At 39.5% G+C, this 20,997-nt stretch overlaps 1 protein-coding gene and 1 non-coding gene across 2 annotated transcripts; both read left to right on the top strand.

Annotated features, from left to right (window-relative positions):
- Positions 1 to 1,817: 1,817 nt before the first annotated feature.
- LOC132680424 (uncharacterized) lies at positions 1,818 to 5,419 on the top strand. Its single transcript, XR_013554132.1, has 4 exons — positions 1,818 to 1,935; positions 3,621 to 3,663; positions 4,681 to 4,790; positions 5,252 to 5,419. It is a non-coding gene; the product is annotated as an uncharacterized LOC132680424 (transcript).
- A 10,741-nt stretch (positions 5,420 to 16,160) lies between these two features.
- Positions 16,161 to 20,093, top strand: SPINK14 (serine peptidase inhibitor Kazal type 14 (putative)). The gene is made up of 4 exons (XM_060634121.1): positions 16,161 to 16,300; positions 17,380 to 17,417; positions 18,526 to 18,662; positions 19,912 to 20,093. Exons 1-4 carry the CDS (start codon positions 16,231 to 16,233, stop codon positions 19,955 to 19,957), a joined length of 291 nt encoding a protein of 96 aa, XP_060490104.1. The 5' UTR covers positions 16,161 to 16,230; the 3' UTR covers positions 19,958 to 20,093.
- Positions 20,094 to 20,997: the final 904 nt, after the last annotated feature.

Here is a 20,997-nt window from a genome sequence, read left to right as displayed (position 1 = left end):
TATAGCCATGCTGTTGTATTTGCTAAGAGACCAGAAGATTTTTATGCAAGAGAGCTTCTGGTAGGTGAGTTTCAGGGTATAACTATTTCCACTGGCTACAATTCAAGATAATAAGGAAGTTTGTGAAGTTAATACCCTAGTTTGGGTTAGCAACCAATCACCACTGAAAAGGTCAATTTTTAACGAAGGTGGGACCCTGCCTTATGCATGTGTGTATATATATACGTGTACGTATGTATTTGGCAGACTGCTTTCTCTCTCTTTCTCTGGACTTCCTGTCTCAGAGCAGCATATCTCTGCCACCCTCACTCATCATCATGATGAAGAGCATCACCGCTTTTGCCATCATCACTCTGGCAGCCACCACGTGGGCTGCCTCTCCTCCTGGTGAGTTGGGACTCCTTTTAGTATCCATACCCATGTGTTAGCTGCAATTTGTTCAACCTCCAGTAATTATAGGATGTTAAAGTCAGAAGAAAATTTAGAAGTTAACTATCTGGATTGTTCTGATTAACAAAGAGGGGGTGGGGGTCAGACCTTCCAGAAGAGGAAGAGAGACTGAGAAGAAGAATAAAAAGATTGCCATGGGAATAAAAGGTACAGCATAGGGAATATAGGCAGTGGCACTCTAATAGGGTTGTAAGGTGACAGATGGTAGCTACATTTGTGGTGAGCCCAGCATAGTGTATAGACTTGTCAAATCACTGTGTTGTACACCTGAAATTAATGTAACATTGTGTGTCAATCATACTTCACTTAAAAAAAAAAAAGAATAAAAGGACTATGGGCAGCCTGCTCAGTTGCTGATCAAGATGTCAGGCTTCTGAATTGCCCTTTCAGAAACAACTTACGCAACTTTGAGATCGTAACCAACCCCTACCCTTGACATGCTCACAGGAATTCCTAGATACCTATGACAGCCTTTTCTCCAATGACCAGAAATTTCCCCCATGTTTATTTATTTATTTTTTAAGTCTGAATTGCATACATTTCTGGCTTCATCCTGAACTGGCCATAAGTAAAGAAGTGACCTCTTAGGTCTGATGGGGGCAAGGGATGTTAGAAATGGGTTTTAGTTACTGTAGACAGTGAATTCAACCTTGCATTTCTAACTATGGAATTTGCTCTTTCTCCACTTCCTTCTGTTCAAATGCGTCCCATGCCACACTCTTCTGGGGATCATAGAGGTGAGTATAGCCCCTTTCTGTGGGGTCTTTGTAAAAATAAAATCAGAGCTAATTCGTAAATGGAGCTGTGAAAGTAGATAACCTGGATCACTGTGGATGGAACTAATTCCTAGGGAGGTAAAACCAGTCCTAACTCCACTTCTCCTGGTGGTGTTTTTTTCTTTAAAGGCTGCAAAAGGAATCTCTTTGCAAATGGGGAACAGCAGATTAAGGAAACTTTTACCTTAGGTAGCTTTAAAAAAATTTTTTTTAATATTTATTTATTTTTTTGAGAGAGAGAGAGAGAGACAGCATGAGTGAGGGAGGGGCAGAGAGAGGGAGACACAGAACCTGAAGGAGGCTTCAGGCTCTGAGCTGTCAGCAGAGCTGTCTCTCTCTAAAAGGAGAGATTAACATTTCCTTCTTAACATGTTAATTATCATTTTATTTACAGATTATTTCAGGTCTGGCCTAGTTGTGTAGCACAGCACCTGGACCATACAAGGTCTTCTAGACATATTTGCTAAAAAGTTGAACAGGCTATGGTACTCTTTTCACTCTCTTCTCTTTCTTCCCAGCTTGATAGAAGAATGGTTATAGAATTGAAGGAAAACAATGTAGGCCATTATTTTTTATTCTAATTATAGGTGAACTGCTCACAATACAACAGAAAAGGCTCTGGGATTGCATGCTCAAAGGAACTGAAACCAATATGTGGCATAGATCATAAAACTTACAGTAATGAATGCATGTTTTGCCTACTGAACCAGTAAGTATAATACCCAGTTTGGAGCCCCTCTTTTTTTAAAGATTACAAAGTCCACATTGGCTAAAATCTGCTTGGTTTCTAACAACATGGTTTAATAAATCCTACCTTTTGTCACACTCCTCCAATACACTTTGGACATTGCTTTGTTAAAATAAAAATAAATAAGTAAATAAATAAATATCTCTAAGGATATATATATTTCTTTGCTATCCAGCCAAATTCTTATTCACATTATATACTGTCCTTCAGGCATTAGCTGTTACATAGAGACATTTTTATTTTCACATTACATTTGAGGAAACTGAGTCTCAGGCAGAAAATGTATCTTGGTTAAAGTTCCATAATCTTCTGTTGATATCTTTCTTATTGTATAATGAGAGCTCAGAAGACAACTCTCTCTATTTAGGCTGTTTGTCATGGGTACTATTATAAGAATTTGATCTATCTTTTATAACCCAGAGAAAATCCATGTTCCTTCTTAGAATTATCTGGAAAAGTCTAAGGAAGAGATTAAAAATACAAATGGATAGTTGGAATCCCCACCAGCAGACCCACAAATTAGACAAGAAGTCCTCACTATAAACAACATCTCAGCCTCTAGGCAAATGAAAGAAACATTATTACTAACCATTCCATGAATTTGAATTCACCACTTTATGACTACTGGTTAAATCATGGGCTTTGGTGTCACACATCTGGATTAGAATCCAGATTGCACTTAGTAAATATGTGACATCAGACAAATACCCAACCCACTACGTACTTCACTATCCTCATTTGTAAGATATAAATTATTTTTTAAAGCTTATTTATTTATTTATTTATTTATTTAAAGCATCAGTGGGGGAGGGGCATTGGGAGAGGGAGAGAGAGAATCCCAAGAAGGCTTTGCCCTGTCAGAGCAGAGCCCGATCCAGGGCTCCATCCCACAAACCATGAGTTCATGACCTGAGCCAAAATCAAGAGTCAGACACTTAACCAACTGAGCCACCCAAGAGTCTCTGTAAGATAGAAATTATAATGGTGTTTAGGGTTCACTGTGATAAAACATATCAAACATTAGCTCTGCAGCTAATACAGAAATGAGCTCTTCTTCCTTCTTATCATCTTCCCCTTCTTTTCTAACCCTTCTTAAAATTTATAGTCAAGTATAATAACAAGTGTTATTCAGAATAAAGTCTCTCAGGATATGCAAACTCATGTGCTGAAAAAAAAAACAACACAAGAGATTAAAGACTGATAAGATCTTATTGATTATAGCATCACCTAGCCTCCTTTTAGGAAACAGGAATCTAATACAAAGAGGAAGTGACTATAACAAAATTACACAGACTGTGAGTGCCAGAGATGGATTTGAACATATTTTCTTTTTCTTAACTGCAAAAAAATGTTTTCACACTATATTACACCTTTGATTTTCATGTGAATATTCATGGACTATTTTTTAAATGCCCAGTCTCCTCTTAGTGCTGATTGTATTTTCTCATACTTTTATTTGTTTACAAAACGATCACCCATAAAAGACGTTAATGGTCAGTATTAGCCGACTAGAGTAGAATTTAACCAGAACTCCTCATTCTCAGTACAGGTTAGACAACACAGAATAACATATGACTGTATTTTACTCTATAGATTGTGAAATGTCAAGTAATGCATTACCCATTCAATAAAATCTTTTCTTTCAGAAATAAACAATTTCAACTCAGAAAACTTTATGATGATAAATGTGTAAGTATACACAGAAATTTCATTTATGTTCAATATAAAATGTTATAATAATTCTCACTTTATGAAAGTTTTAAAATAGGTATTCTAAAAACTGTCTATGACTATGTATAGACAAAAAAAATCAAGAACACATGTAAAGACAATTCAGGGGTAAAGAGCTATGTGAGTGGGTTAAAATATTAAAATAATTTTAATAGAGTTTGAAACGTGACAAGAGAATTATACACATGGGATTGTGGTAGTAAAGATTTTAAGGAGAGGCATCTACGCCAATTTGATGGGTGAGGGAGAGAAATATCATCATGAAACTGTTACAAAAGTAGTTAAACTGACTTTTAAGGAGGACTAAGGAGTCCTAAGGTCTTAGGAGTCAACCTGATGGAGAAAGGGGGTAAGGTGATGCAAGATAGGAAAAACACCTTAAGCAAGGGCACAGGGATGTATAGGAGCAGGAAACACTCCGGGAATTTGGTTGTTAAGTTTAGCTAGAGTAAGAGGCAGAGGATAAGAGAGATAAGCCAGGCTCACGAGGGGACTTTTTGTTGACGGGGAATCAGTTAAGTAATCAAAAAACAAAAAATGATTTTTTTTTTGAAAGATCACTCTGGCGTCAGTGTGGAGGGTGATTGAAATGTCAGATGAAGGTAGATTTAGGGCAACAAACAGGCAGGCAACTGTGACTATGCAGGCAAGACCATGAGGACCTGGATAAAATGGATGACAGCATGGCAAGGAGAAGACTGGTTCAAAAATTAAGTACAAGATAGAAGATGTATTCTATTCATCAGTTCCCTGAGGAGAATGAGGGAGAGGGAAGCCGTAAACTCAGGCTAAGCCATCTCTTTCTGTGATGAGAGTGCCACCATTTTGGGTCAGATGTTGTAAAGTGAAGAGGGTTTGTCTTTTTACGAGTGAGATTTGGAACTAAATGACCTCTCAAGACCTTTAAAAAGCTCATTTTCTGTGATTTAACAATTCGAAATTGTTCTTTCTTTTTTTTCTTTTTTTGGACTGGAGCAAATTGAGTGCACCAATTATTCTGCGATCTGTACCATGGAATATTTCCCTCTCTGCGGATCTGATGGAAAAGTATATTCTAACAAATGCTCATTTTGCAATGAAGTTGTGTAAGTGCTGAATTTAACATATTATTTGCAGTAATGGCGTCTCCTGCAGAGCCTGAAGCCATCTTAGCTACCTGATAAGCTTGCTGCTCCTATGAAGTGTATGAGTGAGATAGCTTGCTGATGATTATAATATTTTACAAAAAGAAGCAAAAAGAAAGAGAAAGAGGCAAGAGGAAGAACGATAGTGGATAGTGGGAGGAAAATGAAGCTCGAAAAGGAGACTTTATCAACATCATAGTATTACTGAATGGCAAATAGCAAGAGATATTTAAAGATTTTTTTGGCTCCTAACACTGGCTTCACTAGCACACTGAATTCCTTTTTCCACCTTGCTGGAGCTCAGTTACTAATTGCTCACCTTTCATGCTCTGTGCTCATTTGGCTGGCTTGATTTTAGAATATAAAATTTCAATTTAAGATCTCCAAAGCCTTCCCTTAAAAAAAAATGATTTCTCTTGTAGGAAGAGACGTGGTACACTTTTTTTGGCAAAGTATGGACAGTGCAAGTCTCCCTGATGCTCAAGGGCACCAAGTTCCCTTTGGCAGATTCCACATAGAGAACCAATCCCTCTCAGATGGCTGTGGGGCAAATATATAGATTTGATTCTTCAATAAAAGATTTTTAGCAGAAAGCTTTCAGGCATGTCTTTGGATGCAACTGTAGTCTCTTAAGGAAAATGTCTGTGGTCATTTCTCTCAATAAGTGACAAGGAAAGATTTCTTCTATTTCTACTCACGTTGGGAGCTGGAGAGATTATATACACACTAATGGGAGAGGAATCTGTTCATAGCATCCCATTTTACAAAAACTCACAATTTTTAAGTAAACATGGGTCAAGGGGCAGATCTGACCATTAGTCTTAACACTAGTACCTTTAGCAACACTAATGAAAAGTGGAAGGTTCAGCTTTGGAGGAAGATAGAGTAAGAATCCATAATACTATCAACTAATCAGACCAGGAATAACATTAGATGTTAGATACCATTATTTAAAGAGGACTCAGTCACAGGTGGGAATCCACAAAGGAAGACATTTTGTTGGTCATGTTGGGAAGAGACTAAAAATAATAGAATTTGATTAAACTGTTGTTGAAGTCTTTAAAAGACCCAAGGAAAGTTCAAGGTAGCTAGGAAAGATGAGGACATATGCAGGACTATCACAAGAGAGATTAGAACGTTCTCATTTCTGGGGCTCCATAGAAAGGAGTCATGTCATTAACATAATATGCAAAGACAGATATTTTGCTTACATAAAGAGAAGAATTTTCTAACAGTACATCTGCAAATAGGAACAAAGTTATGCCCTATAAGTTCATCAGTCCAATACAATTTGCTTTTGTAGTAAAGTCTGGTTGAATGCTTGCCAGCTATTTTGTGGGGATTTGTGTGTGTTTTTTAACAACACATATAGAAAGATCACTACGGGTCAAGCAGTGTGTTGTGTAGGGAGAGGCAATACAAATGGGCAAAGATTTCATGTCAGTAAGGAGTCTGTAGACTAGTCAGACACAATCTTTTGAAGAGTTGATTACTATGCAATGAAAAAAGACTATAATCAAGAACCATTAAAGGTTCAGTAAAAACTGAAAGGAAGACCTGACCCTTATGACCTCATTTAACATTAATTACCTCCTAAAACCCTATCTCCAAATACAGTCACACTGATGGTTAATGTTTTCACATTTGAATTTGGAGGGGACACAATTTCATCCATAGCAGCTGGGTTGCCAGAACTTTATTTTCATTTTTCATATGTGAATATAAAATGCATGACAGCATAAACACAGAGAGAAGAAATGAAAGTATTCTATTATAAGATTCTGTGTTAAGTTAAATGATATAATACCACTTAAAGGTACACTGTGAAAAGTTAAGAATGTATATTATAAATCCTAAAGCAACACTAAATATGCCAACAATGAAGATAAAATGGAATAATGAAAAAAAAATACTGTATTTGTGCAAGAGAGACAAAGAAAAGAGGTAAAGAGGAAAAACATATTGGACTAATAGAAAATGAGTAGCAAGATGGCAGACTCAAGGTAATTGTGTTAGTTAAGGATTCTTGAGAAAAACAAAACCAACTCTGTGTGTGTGTGTGTGTGTGTGGAGAGAGAGAGAGAGACAGACAGGGAGACAGAGACAGAGAAAGAGACAGAGACAAGAGAGAAAGAAAAAGATTTATTTTAAGTAATTGGTTCATGTGATTATAGAAAGTGCGAAATTTGCAGAGTAGGTCAGCATGCTGGCGACCCAGGGGAAGTATTGATGTTGCAGCTCAATTCTAAAGGAAGTCGAGAGGCAGAATGCTCCTTCCCTAAGAGATCTCAGGCTTTTTCTCTTAAGGCCTTCAAGTGATCACAGGAGGCCCACCCACATTACAGAAAATACTATGCTTCACTCAGAGTCTACAGGTTTAGACACCTCACCAAAGAGGAAATCCCAAAGGTTAAAATATCTCTCTTTGGGGAGGCATATATAGGTAGTAAAACTATTAAAAATGCAAGTGAGTGATTAACACAGAAGTCAGAATAGAGTCTGTGAGAGGGGGCTGTAGTTAGGCAGTGCCTCAGTCTGTTTGGGCTCCTATAGCAAAAATACCATAAACTGGGAGGCTTAAACAGCAAACGTTTATTTCTCACAGTTCTGGAGTCTGGCAAGTCTAAGACCAAGGTGCAAGGGAGCTCTCTGGGCTCTGCCTTCATGACCTAATCACCTCCTAAAAGTCCTACCTCTTAATACCATCACATTGGGGATTAGGCTTCAACATATAAATTTACTGGGGACACAAATATTCGGTGTATGGCTGGCAATAACATGTGGGAGGCTTTTAGGATGATAGCTGTTCTAGCTCGTCACTAGAATGATGGGTACATAGATGCTGACCTTATAATAATAAATAATTTAACTACAGACAACAATAATAACAAAGAGATCTACTGATTTAAATATTGATCATAGCAGAAAAAATACCTTCACAGTGATATCTCAACTGGTGTCTGACCAAATATCTGGGCACTGTGGCCTAGCCAAGTTGACATATAAAATTAACTGTTACAGTAAGTATATCAATTATCATATTAAATATGAATGGTCTAAACACTAATTAAAGGAAGAGATTGCAGACTGGATTTTTAAAAAAGTAAGTGTGTTTATAAGAAACACACTTTAAAAATAAAAGCACAAATAGGAGAAAAATAAAAGGATTACCATGTTAACATTAGTCAAAAGAAAGCTGGAGTAGCATTATTGATATAAACAAAATAGATTTTAGAGGAAAGGCTTATTCAAAGGATGAGAGTTATATTTTATAATGATAAAATTCTCAATTAATTAAGAAGATACAAAAATCTTACATGTTTATGAAACTCAAGATTTTCAAATCAAAAATGAATATAAGTGCACGGAAAAAAAAAAAACAAATCCATGATTATGATCAGAGATTTCAATATCCATCTCTCAAAAATTAATAAAACAAGTAAGTAGAATATCAACAATTGTGCAGCAGAATTGAGTAATACAATCAACCATGTGGCCTGATTGACAACCACGTGACCCGAGAACACTGCCCCCAACAAGAGCAGTGTGAACCTTCTTTTCAAGTAAACAAGAAATACGTACCAAGAAAGACCACTTTCTTGTCTGTAAAACAAATTTCAATATATTTAAAAGGATTCAAGTCACAATGGTATTTGTCCTCTGACCACATCTGAATTGAATAAGAAAACAAAAAAATAAAAAAAGTCTCTGGAAAATCCCCAATATTTGGAAAATAAACATCACACCAATAAATAAGCCCTGAGTCAAAGAAGAAATCAAATGAGAAACTAAGAGCATTTTGAAGTAAATGAAAAGAAAAGAAAATAATATTATTTGTGAAAATCTCCCTAAGGCAGTAGTTAGGGTAAAATTTATATTACTAAATATGTATATTAAGGAAAAAATTACCAAGATAGAACATATCCTGTGCCTTAAAACAAGTATAAGTATATTTATCTAGCATTACTAGCGCTAGTAACACTTGATTTGAAAACATATTTTCATGACACATTTTGAATTACGATTGCCCATCTGCTGTTTTCATCTTATGCCAACTGCGTTAGACTTTACACTTAGACTTTTCATAACATCAGTGTGTCATTTGAAACACTCACCACAACACTTTGGTTTTTTCAAATGTTGGTATAAGTTAGATTGATTCTTGGGGGTAGTACGGTATGTTGCAACTAGCCCAAGTTTTCATTCAGTTCTTCAATAAACATAAGCTTAGGTGCCTCTGATTTTCCAGTTAACTATGAAGAGGAAGAGAGAAGGGTTCAAAGTAGGAACATAAGAAATGCTTGTTGAATTACTATTCCAATAAGAACAAAGCACTCTATTAGGCTTTTGGCAGAAAACATGAAAAAAAAAACCAAAAAACTTGTTTTCTCCTTGCAAGAGGTACACAGCTTGCAAATAGCAAATTTTTGTTTCCTTACTTGTAGGCGTATTGTAGAGGCTTTGAAACTTTATTGAATGTGACCCACAGTGAACAAAATATGTTATCTCACCACCTAGAAACACACACACACACTATTGAAGTTGCATTGTCATTTTTATTTTATTCTATTCTATTTACTCTGTTTTACTATATTTTATTGAAAAAATAGTGATGGTAACAAAATAAGTTTCACAGCCCACGAAAGGGTCACAATACGTAATTTGAAAACTTCTGTACTGTACCATCTGAGAATTAACACTTAATTTTGTCGAACATAAATCTGCGTCTGTGTATGTGTGTCTGTGTATGTGTTAGGTGCAACAATGAAAAGGAAGAGGGATATCTTCAACTCACACTGATCAGAACATTGCAAAGGAGAGTTGACCCTAAGGGCCCACGCTTAACCTGGGCCTTCACAATTTCAATTGTCAGAGCCTCTCTTCCAAATATTCCATAAGATATTGTGGGCAGGATTTGCTGCCTCAAAGAGAAATGGAGAAAAGCAAATCAGTCTTTGAAAAGCCTGAGGGAAGAGGAATCAGATGACACACTGGGGGAGCTCACCATCAGGGCCGTGCCTTCAGGACTTCTTAGTTATTTTCCTTCTTGTCTCTGAGGAATCTCATCTCTATGTTATAGCATTTTAGCTTTCCCCCTTCTCAGTAATTCCCTTTAAAGATTTTCCTTTCTCCAACCTGTTAGTAAAGAAATTCACGTACATCTGTACAGCCAGGGGAGGGATTTTAGGGACAACAAAGGATTAGGGCAAATAAAAGGGAAGCGTGGCCTGACTCAATTCCACCTGTTGGTTAGTCCTAGAGGACAGGCAGTAGCTGCTAGAAGCTGCCAACAGGCACCAGCAGGCCAGTGAGTGGGTAGCTCAGGGCAGACTTCTGAATGCCAGAGAAGAGTAAATAAATGGGCAATTAAGGAAAGAAGTAAGGTTAACAAGAAGTGAGTGCTTCCGTTTTACACTAGAGTATTTGCATGTCTTCAAGGTAGGGAGATTGACACTGGAACTATACAAGGTCGAGGATTGGTCTTAATAGAAATAGCCACAAAACAGTAATTGTGCCCAAATGAAATAGACAAGAAAACTCATCTTACTGGGCATGTGGGATGGTCCTGTCAAAACGAAAACTACATCAGACAAAGTTAAATAGGCAAGGAAGGTTTTATTCAATGCAGTTGCAATAGGTAAGAGAGGCCAGAGCTCAGAATGAACTCAGCGTGGTTGAAATACAAGAAGGAGGATTTTTAAGGTCTGGGTGAGTTAGTGAAAAAGTACTAGAGGAGGGTAGGGGGAAATTACAGGCCATCTGTGTTAGCTCATTGGCTTTATCTAAGGGAAAAATAAACCCATATCTTTATGACAGGAGGTAGTTTTGCAACTTGGATCAAAGTGCTCACAAAAAGTTAGGCTCCTGCCCTTCCACAGAGATTAGGAGATAGCCTGCCTGGTGTTTCCTGGTGGCTGCATTTCAAAGGGATGGCTCCTGGGTCCTCCAGAACCCTTCCTGGGTTCTGGGTTGTAAAACTGGCAAGGGGTTTCTAAAAACAATTACATCTCAAGGCAACAGAGAAAGAACTTATGATTATAAGATTTCTAAAGTAAATGCTCTAAGATAAGGGAGGTCAGGAGCTCAGAGTCAGGTAGAAGTTTATCTAAATTTTAGTCAAGCTGAGGGGAACTTGAAGGCCATTAAGGTCATCTTAGTCCAAAGAACAGATGAGGAATTCTGTTACCCAGATCAGTGTTCAGACCAGAACATGGGTTTGTTCTTGGAGTTGCCATACAGCACCTTTCCATTTATTTAACCCCCACCTGATCAGCATAAACGGAGTATTCCGCTGGTGTCTTTTTTTTTTTAAGTTTATTTATTTTTGACAGAGAGAGAGAGAGAGAGAGAGAGAGAGAGAGAGAGAGAATGAGTGGGGGAGGGGCAGAGAGTGAAGGGACATAGAATCTGAAGCAGGCTCCAGGCTCTGAGCTGTCAGCAGAGACCCTGACTCGGGGCTCGAACTCACAGACTGCGAGATCATGACCTGAGCCGAAGTTGGACTCTCAACCAACTGAGCCACCCAGGCGCCCCTGGTGTCTTTTACTGTAAACAACAAGGAGCCTTCGGTCTTCATTTAAACCAAAATCGTATTTTACACTCGAGGGTTTTTACCGGTTCCTTTTTACACTCCTTCAAACAGTTTAAGTCGTTTGGAACAAGAGATTTTTTTTCCCTTTCCTGGCAGCTTTTAACATTATAGCAAACCTGTGTCTGAGCAACTGCAGGTCACTGTCTCTCACAGTGGCAGATCAAGACATTTGCAAACAAGAACAAAAAAATGTGTTTTGTATTTGAAACTGGACTGGATAAACGGTATTTGATGGCTGCTGTATATAGTTTTAAATGGTTTATCCACCTTCTTGAGTTGTACTTATGGCGGGGGGGTGGGGTTGATAGAAGTTTTTAATTCCAAAGTCACAGGACTTTTTTTGTTTGTTTGTTTTGGTAACTGAGCTAAAAAAGGACTCCTTTTTGGTGGGGGCAGATGAAGGCTCCCAGGAGCCCTTTCTCTCAGAGGGAACAAATACCCTTTCCTTATTTCTTTCAGTTGAAAAATGTATGAAGAAACAGTTGCAGTCACTGAAATACTACTGAAGTTGAAAACTTGACTTTTTCTTTCTTCTTTAATAAAAAAAACCACGAAAAAAACCTACTTGCCCCTCTTTGGGAGGCTGTGTGTCAGAGAACCAGGGTCACATACACCCCCCTCTTCCTGCTGAGCTGACATTGTTAGTCATTGTAGCCTATGCAGGCAAGACTGCACTCTCCTACAGACATTTCTGCTCTGATCTTCATTATTTCTCTTCTTCTGCTGGGTTGGGGTGTCTTTGCTCTTCTGCTTCTAGTTCGTGTGCAATTAGCCGTGGTGTCGTTTTTTTGGCACATAATAAACACGTTGCAGCAGGGGGAAAAATGGTAATGCTGTCCTATGGCTTCCATGAAATCCTTGAGAAGGGAAAGACTTTGTCCTCTAGCCCAGGATTGGACTGACATTTGTGTGGTGGCTGTTCTATGGGGGGGGGGGGGGGGGGCGGACACAAATGTCGAGGCCTAAAGACAGGCAGCTCCATGCTCTGGTGGGATTGTGACTGGTTAACAGAATGGGCTAGACTATGAAAGTTCTGTAATTAATGGGCTGTGGAGCTAAGTTTCCTTTCTGTGGGAGAACAGTAGAACTGTAGGTTAAATCCTGTAGAGGATTTTGGTATCCCTGAAAGGTGATAACCATCTGCTTTGGACTACATTGCAAGGAGCTGGTTTTTGAAAATGTTGTTTTGAAGTAACTTGAAACAAAAGTAGGAACAGAAGCCTGACATCCAGAGGAAAAGCCCCAAACTATAGCTTTTAGAATTAAGCCAGGGGGTGAGGCGCCTGGGTGGCTTAGCCGTTAAGCATCCGACTTCCTCCTCAAGCTCTGTGCTGAAGACTCAGACCCTGGAGCCTGTTTTGGATTCTGTGTCTGCCCCTCCCCTGCTTGTGCTCTGTCTCTCTCTCTTTTTCTCTCTCAAAAATAAAATAAAAACACTAAAAAATAATTTAGAATTAAGCCAGGGATATGATAGATGATGAGGAAGTCATAGACTAAGGAATTTCTGACGGGGATGTGATCCCTTAATCTTATTTATTCTCCTCACCCAATACTATTAGTTCAACTGGAATTTGGGGGAGTTTGGAAAAGCTAAAGCTCTTTTAGGCTTATTTCTTTCCTATGATGTTTTATTTCCTCTGGAATCCTTTCTATGCAATGGAGTCCCTCTACCTCTCTGAACTGGGGGACAAATGATTCACTTAGTAAGGTGGCCTTGTATTTTCAAAATGCTCCATGTTGGATTACAAGCATGGAGCCCACTAATTCGGTGAAAACCACCGCTTTCATATTCTAGGTGACTCAGGTCCTTCTGGAAGTTTCCAGTAGGTTGTTTTTGGCACTTACTAAAATTATTTAATAAAAAGTACATTAAGTGAGGTAAATAAAAATTTGTTCTTTCTAGCATTGTAATAATATTGAAAATTGGAATCAACCTAACTGAGCAACAAGGGAGAAAAGAATTTCTTTTTGAGAAATTCTCAAAATTCTTTTTGAGAAAAGAAAAAGAATTTCTTTTTGAGAGAGAGGCAGGGAGCAAGTGAGCGAGGGGCAGAGAGAGAGGGGGAGAAAGAGAGTCCCATGAGGGGCAGAGAGAGAGGGAGAAAGAGAGAGAGAGAGAGAAACAGGGCTCACTCAAAGTAGCGCTCAAGCTCACCCGATTTTGCGGGGCTCAACCTCAATAACTGTGAGATCATGTCCTGAGCCAAACTCAGATGCTTAGCCAACTAAGCCACCCAGGTGCCCAGAAAAATATTAATATAATAAAAATCCAAATATGTGACAAAATATGGCACCAGGCCTCTAAATTCATATTCTATATGATTATATTTGAAGATCAAGAAAATGTCACAGTACATTTCTAAGTGAAAAGGACAGAAAACAATATACAGTTCTACAAAAATTTGATTTTTAACAACTGGAACAATATAATTCAATATATGTTTAACAGTTATGTCTGGGTTTTGAGATTTCATGTCTTCTTATTTCTTTTTTTAAATTTCTATTTTTCCAATTTTCTTTCTTTTTTTTTTTTTTTTAACGTTTATTTATTTTTGAGACAGAGAGAGACAGAGCATGAACAGGGGAGGGGCAGAGAGAGAGGGAGACACAGAATCTGAAACAGGCTCCAGGCTCTGAGCTGTCAGCACAGAGCCCGACGCGGGGCTTGAACTCACGGACCGCGAGATCGTGACCTGAGCCGAAGTCGGCCGCTTAACCGACTGAGCCACCCAGGCGCCCCTATTTTTCCAATTTTCTAAAGTTGACATATCTTTCCTTGTTATAAGAACAATTGTTCTTCACGCACCTGGGTGTCCCAGTTGGTTAAGTTTCCGACTTCAGTTCAGGTCAAGAGATCACGGTCCGTGGGTTCAAGCCCCTCTTCAGGCTCTGTGCTGACAGCTCAGAGCCTGGAGCCTGCTTCAGATTCTGTCTCCCTCTCTCTCTGCCCCTCCCTCACTTGTGCTCTGTGTCCCTCTCTCTCTCTCAAAAATAAATAATAAAACATTAAAAATTTTTAAAAAAGAAAAAGAACAATTGTTCTTTACAGAAAGGAAGATGAACATAGGGCATTCAGACAACAGGAGGAAACTCGGTTATGACAACATATCTTCCATGTTACAAAGCTGCAAAGGCTGTGGATTACTTTAAGAACCAGGCAGGACTCACTGAAAATGGCGTCTAGAGACCTCATTCATCACCAACGTCTAGAGACCTCATTCATCACCAATGTCCTTCCTTACTCAGCTCTTTCCATGATTTGCATGCTGGCCAAAGGTACTAATTCTTGTGGAACATACTGTGCTTTTTCTGCTGTGCTCTCCCCTACCGTGATGTGTTTCTTCATGCCATTGCCCCTTTAGATTGCCTGCCACAGGCTTCCCTGTCCAGTGATCTGTTCCCACCCCCAAGTCCTCTAGGCAGCTCGGTGCTTCCTTACCCAATGCCTCCTGCTGAGGTTTGACTTTGATTTACCCTGAATATTGGGCCTCCAGGGGCTGCTCCTCCCAGCACACAATGCCTCAGTGACCTCTCTCTCTTACATAGCTATTCCACCCCCTCCTGAGGCCCTGATACCTGCTTCTTAAAAGAGGCAAGAACCACAGAGAACATGCCACGTCTCTCTTCCTTTCTCTTCTTTCCAAGGTGGGTCGAAGAAGGGGACGTGTGTGTGGTAGGGGGATTGGGCATCTGGCATCCTGCTTTACTGCAGCTGGATCTTCCATTGTTGCAGCTCCATTCCCAAAGGAATCCAGGGAAGATGTCAGGAAGAGATGGGGTGTGCTTAGCAAAAAGCGCAGGAGCTCCGATTGTCTCAGGAGCAGGCAGGGTAGGAAGCCCTGGACATTGTGCCAAGCACCTCCAACCATCTTGGGAAGTAGAGTACCCTAGGGACATTACCATGTCTCACCTATCACACCACAGCATATCGCAATTGGTTTATGTCAGTTGCCTATTCACATATGCTACAAAGCAGAGAAAAAGGCCTGATGGCATAGGGAGGATCAGGTCACTTCCCTAGGATTAGGAAGATAGGGGAGTTCAATGTGGTCCTTGCGCAGGCCTGGAAACTGCATACCATTCTCTAGCCTCAGAAAGGGATCCTCCCACAGGAGGATTTGCTCACTGATTTCTCCCTTTCTGGATGTCTAAATGAAAATAACTTCGGGGCCCCCATTAGATAGTGTGGAATGGTATTTCTCCCTGTGCACTCTCTCAGAGTGCTCCAGGAGAGCTGAGCATTCCACACCAGAAGATTCTAGCACAGCCAAGTAAGTCTGGAATATTACAATCTTTGCCTTACTCCCAAGAGACAGTCTCAGCTTCATGAGCAAGTACGGACCTGCTTCCCCTGTTGAGAAGCTCTTATTTTCTGGAAGCTTCTAGTGGCCTCATTTTCTTTGTATCCCCTCAAAGAACAAATTTGGGTTAATCTTAAGGTAAGGGGTTGCCTTTTAAAGACACTTAAAATACCTCCATACTAAAATAATATAATTATGCCCAAAGAGTAACCTCTGATTGACTTCTGTCTTCTAAGTAGTCACAGGTCGGTCACTGAGTTCTAGACTTTTATTTATGACCAGCCAATTTTGGCATTTTCCTGAGCATTTGTTCTTGGGGAAGAGTGAAATAATAGGCTTTCCAAGTGTGGTATACAGAGGTTACAGTGGGCAGGCTGGAGATGGATATTCACCCTAAAGATGGTCTTAATATCTTGAATACCTCTGCTTTAGTGATTGTACTAGAGGGGAACATCCCAAGGCAATATCTCAGAGCATCACTCTAAGGACATACGCACCAGGAGGAAAAATGACCAAATGTCATCCAGTATTCTGCTCGCTTTTGTTCTTCATCCTGATACATGGGGCATTACCCTCTGGTGAGTAATTTGGCTGGTTCTGGCATTTATGTAAAGTTGATTTGTGAGCTTTGACACTGTAATCTGAAAGAATGCTTTAGAATTATTTTGTATTTATTTGTGTAAGAGTATCATTTTACTATATCTGTATATCTGTATCTATAGAGAGAGACTATGCAGTTGGTCCACAAATAAAAGACTCCGAGCCAATGTGCAAGGGCCTTTGTTTCCCCATCTATTAGTGCAGATCATGAAACCTAATTTATGGGGACCAGGGGGCTTGGGCAATTCAAGGTAGAATGTGAAAGTGATTGGCAATATGCCCACATCTCAAAAATGCAAAACTTTTGAAAATGCTTTGCCATGAATTTCAGTAGGTCATTACCTTTTTTGTCCTCCTTTATAAAAGAGTCCTGTGGGGAGTTTTAGAGAGACCTAGCCTTAAGGACTGAAGAACTTGATTTTTTACCCATCTACCATGAAATCCTGGGCAGTAGCAACTGTCTTTCCTCTCTCGGTAAAATATGGGGATTAGGCTAAAGGCCTCTTTAAAGTTCTAACATTTCTTAATGTCTTTTCTTTTTGGCTGCCTGTTATGAATCCTCTCAAGCCCAGGCTAACCACAGGTTAATCAAAACTTTACTTGTTATACTAGACTGGCAACATATATGAGACCAGTGATTGCTTGCTACTTATCCATCAGGAGTAGAAGAGTTATTCCACATTTTTTAGGGAAAAAAATGAATGCATGTGTAAATAAAACAGTTTTGGGGTGCCTGGGTGGCTCAGTCAGTTGAGTGTCCCACCCTTGATTTTGGCTCATGATCTCACAGTCTGTAAGTTCAAGAGCTGTGTCAGGCTCTGTGCTGACAGTGTGGAGCCTGCTTGGGATTCTCTCTCTCTCTCCCTCTCTCTCTCTCTCTCTCTCAAAATAAATAAATCTAAAAAAATTATAAATAAAATAAAATTTTAAAAAGGTTTTCTGTTATTGCAAGCTTTCTTGGTAATAAATTAGAATTCTTTAATTCTGCCAACAGATTAAGCTATGGTTTACCAGGTATTACATTCTGCAACTATTTTCATTTATGTCTTGGTTTTAGAACCTCGACACTGGTGGCCACCACATGGAGCTGTTAAGGTAATCTTTCACTATATTCCTCAGGATTGAGATTCTAATTTGAGTTTTCTTTGGGTTTGCTGTTTTAGAATCTTACTTCAGGAAGGTCATCTGTGATGTTCTCCAAAGTCCACTCACATGAACATGGCAGGTACACTGTAGATACATGAGCCCCAAGTAGAGTGATCCAAACTGGGAACCAAGATGAGATTTGGTCATTTGGACACCAGATAGCCCTCCATAGTGCCTAGAAAATGAGTACCAACAATTGCCAGGGGATAGAGGAAGTGGAGGGATTAGTTGGGTGACAGACATACAGGAGGCAGATGATGGTGGCCTGGCCATGGTGGTGGTGTTGGATAAGGAAGAAGGAAAAGAGTTTCTAAGCTCAAATATGATCCCTCTTTCTCTACTCAGCCGAAACTCTCTCCCACCTTGTATCAGAGGCACATTACCAATCTTTCTATGACACTCATAGAGCCCCTGAGACCATCTCCTCAAGTTCCAGCAAACAGAGTCACATCTTCAAGCTGCCACTGACACCGGCATTGTGACTGGATGTGGGTTTTCATCCCTGATGAGACATGTCCCTTCTTTTGTTTTTAGTTTTCCCTAAAAAATCAGGGCATTATGCTAAATGCTTTCACATTTCACAACTTCAAGAAGAGAGTTGGCTTGGGGATTTTGAGAGTGGATGAAATATGATAAATATTTTAAATTGAAGCCTATGAATGTCAGTGGAGCATTTCTTTCCAATTATGAGCTTTCAGGGTTTTTTGCCCACTTGGCCCAGAAATCTCTAAGACTTTTCCCATGTCTAATACTCTGGGAATGAAGGAGATTGAGAGAGAAGCTAAATTTCACAAATACATCCACTCTTCTTTTTCCCACCATAGTGTAGCAGGCCTCTGTACCCCGTTACCATCAGGAGGTCCTCACAATGAGGGTGTTGTGGTTGTCAGACAGGATAAATTTAGGTTTGGCCTCCACTGCTTTGTGAAGGGACAGCTGTAAGAGCTTTGTGTGACTGTGATAGGATGCTAACTATGTTTAGATTTTCCTAATCAAGTCCAGATGTGACCTACCTGTTTGTGTGATTCTAATGTCATTCTTTTCAAATCAATTTCAGGTGAAATGTCCATATAAGAAAGTAAACTTGAGTTGGTTCACTGGAACAGTGAACCCCTGCCCTGGTTTATATCAACCCATCTGTGGCACTAATTTTGTAACCTATGAAAACCCCTGTATCTTGTGTGTCGAGAGCATGTGAGTACTATTTGTGGGGAAAGAAGAGAAGGAAGAGAAACTTAGTCCACCACAGTTACCATGTACCTCTTCTACCAAGCGTATCAGCCTTGAAGCCAGGAATTTGCTCCAGTTTGCAGAGATAATAATCAGTCCCCAGTCATAAGAGCATGTGGTAATATAAAGCCCACTGGGGTAGAAAGCAGACTCAGTGTACTCTGTGGTGTTTCAGGGCCTTCTGTCTGAACCCTCACATTCCCATATGCCAAGTGATGGATCAAATCCCCTATGCTACATGAAGCTTTGGTTATTCCTTTGAGTCCTGAAATTCTTTGGTTTGAAATTGTGGTTTGCCGTCTCTAAGATACCTTCAATCTTTTATGTGTCTGAAACTCTGAGCTATGATGAGGTGACTGCAAGGTTTGGGTCCTTTTGCTAAGAGCCCCTGTTTAGGTTTTTGGATTTATGGGACATGATTATCAGTGATTAGACACTGAGATCTCACAAAACCACCCCTTCAGGTTTGACCTCTGTTTAAGCCAGTGCAGTTCACAGGGACTAAAATGCTCCTTATGGCATCACAATGCCAACAATCATTTTGTAATTTTATACAAGGATCAGTGTCAGGAATGTGTAAATTCCACATCATCCTGACTAATGAGGAATTGGACCAAAGTGTGAGGGTGTTAACAGAAAAAGATGAGGACTGATACGCCTTATAGATCACAAGCTCAGGCCTGACTAACTTACTTTCTCTTTCTTTCTTTCTTTCTTTCTTTCTTTCTTTCTTTCTTTCTTTTGAGAGAGAGAGGGAGCAAGCAGGGGAGAGGGGCAGAGGGAGAGAGAGACAGAGAGACAGAGAGAGAGAGAGAGAGAGAGAGAGAGAGAGAGAGAGAGAATATTAAGTAGGCTTCATGCTCAGCACAGAGCCCGAAGCAGGACTTGATCCCACGATCCTGGTATCATGACCTGAACCAAAATCAGTAGTTGGATTCTCAACCAACTGAGCCTCCCAGGAACCCCAAATAACTTATTTTCAAAAAGTTTGCATCATAGGCCATAACATCTTCCATGGCATCTTAGAATCACGGAAGGATAACTGGATAGGAAAATCCAATAACCTAGTTTTTGTATGTAGTCAATTCCCTTTATGCTCTGGCTCTTAGTTTCCTTAAATATAAAATAAGGATGGTAGATAAAATAATTTTAAAAAGTTTTTGTAGGTCTGACATTTTATTAATGCAATGTTGATTCTGATTCTTGCCTTTAGGAAATCTCATGGGAAGATTAGGTTTCAAAATGATGGAAAATGCTAGCTGAGTGAACTTGGATGTCAAAGAAGATATCTTTTTTTCTCTATCATGACAACCCTTCCTTGCATTTGATAGTGACAGAGACCTGCCCCTGCCGTGCTTGTATCAGATAACTAAAGGTTCCTTCCTTAGACTTCTTTCCTCATTGATGCACTGCCTTCCATATTCTAATAAATAAACTTTTCTGAAAGTCTGATTTAACTTGGTCCTCAGATCTGTGTCTCAATTCTCAGAAATAGAACAAAATGAACATTTGAGCCAAAGGTCAAAACCAAACAGTGGGATTCATCAGCTTCTTGATACTGTGAATGGCGAAGGAATCTATATAAAGGCTCCAAGTTGTCTTCCAAGGAACACAACAGAAGTTTCTTCCATATTCCTATAGCATTTCTTAAAAAAACAACTACTAGGAACTATGGAGCATCGTGCTCTTCCTGGCCATTCCTCTTGCCCACTTGCTGCAAACTCCTTGTTAAACAACTTCACTTTTAGACTCAGTTTTGAAACAGAGACATTTACACACATCTGGTTTGACTCTGCAAGACCCAACATTTCCACTGGCCCCACTTTTCTCCATAGAAGGTGGCCTACATCAGTGGCATCCATGAATGTTCCAGTGGTTTTTTAAAATTCTCTTGACACATTTTAACCTCTGAAACCTATTGGGACATGTTCTTCTCTGGGCTATATTTCTTCTGTGTATATATTCATTCCTAATATGGAGAGAAGATTAACATACACTAATATGCTCTCTTCCCCTCAGCCAGTTTGCTCCCTGCTGACTTGGGAAGAGCATCTCTTCTGCCTCTGAATATCCTTGTAAGACTGTGGTCCTTGTTTATCTGTTCTGTTAGCTCTTTGACCTTAACTACTATGCTAATTACAAGGTAGACACAGGGCTCCAGTAAAAAGGAAAAAATCACCTTTGGTCTAGAATATGAAAAGCAAATTGCTCTGGGGGAAATGAAATAGGCTTTATCTTTATGTATGTCCATTTCCACCGCTCTAAGTCCTAGGTCATGCAGGAGCACTGAGAACTCTGA

This window comes from Panthera onca, chromosome A1 (genome assembly GCF_046562875.1).
Source record: "Panthera onca isolate mPanOnc1 chromosome A1, mPanOnc1 haplotype 2, whole genome shotgun sequence".
NCBI lineage: Eukaryota > Metazoa > Chordata > Mammalia > Carnivora > Felidae > Panthera > Panthera onca.
This window is presented reverse-complemented; position numbering and strand designations above follow the sequence as displayed.

What these genes read in the sequence shown, in the direction of transcription:
- SPINK14 (XM_060634121.1), top strand. Translation starts at nt 16,231, where the DNA reads ATGACCAAATGTCATCCAGTATTCTGCTCGCTTTTGTTCTTCATCCTG. An exon ending in ACATGGGGCATTACCCTCTG is followed by an intron (nt 16,301 to 17,379) that starts GTGAGTAATTTG and finishes TCTTGGTTTTAG; the next exon opens with AACCTCGACACTGGTGGCCA. An exon ending in ATCTTGTGTGTCGAGAGCAT is followed by an intron (nt 18,663 to 19,911) that starts GTGAGTACTATT and finishes TCTTGCCTTTAG; the next exon opens with GAAATCTCATGGGAAGATTA.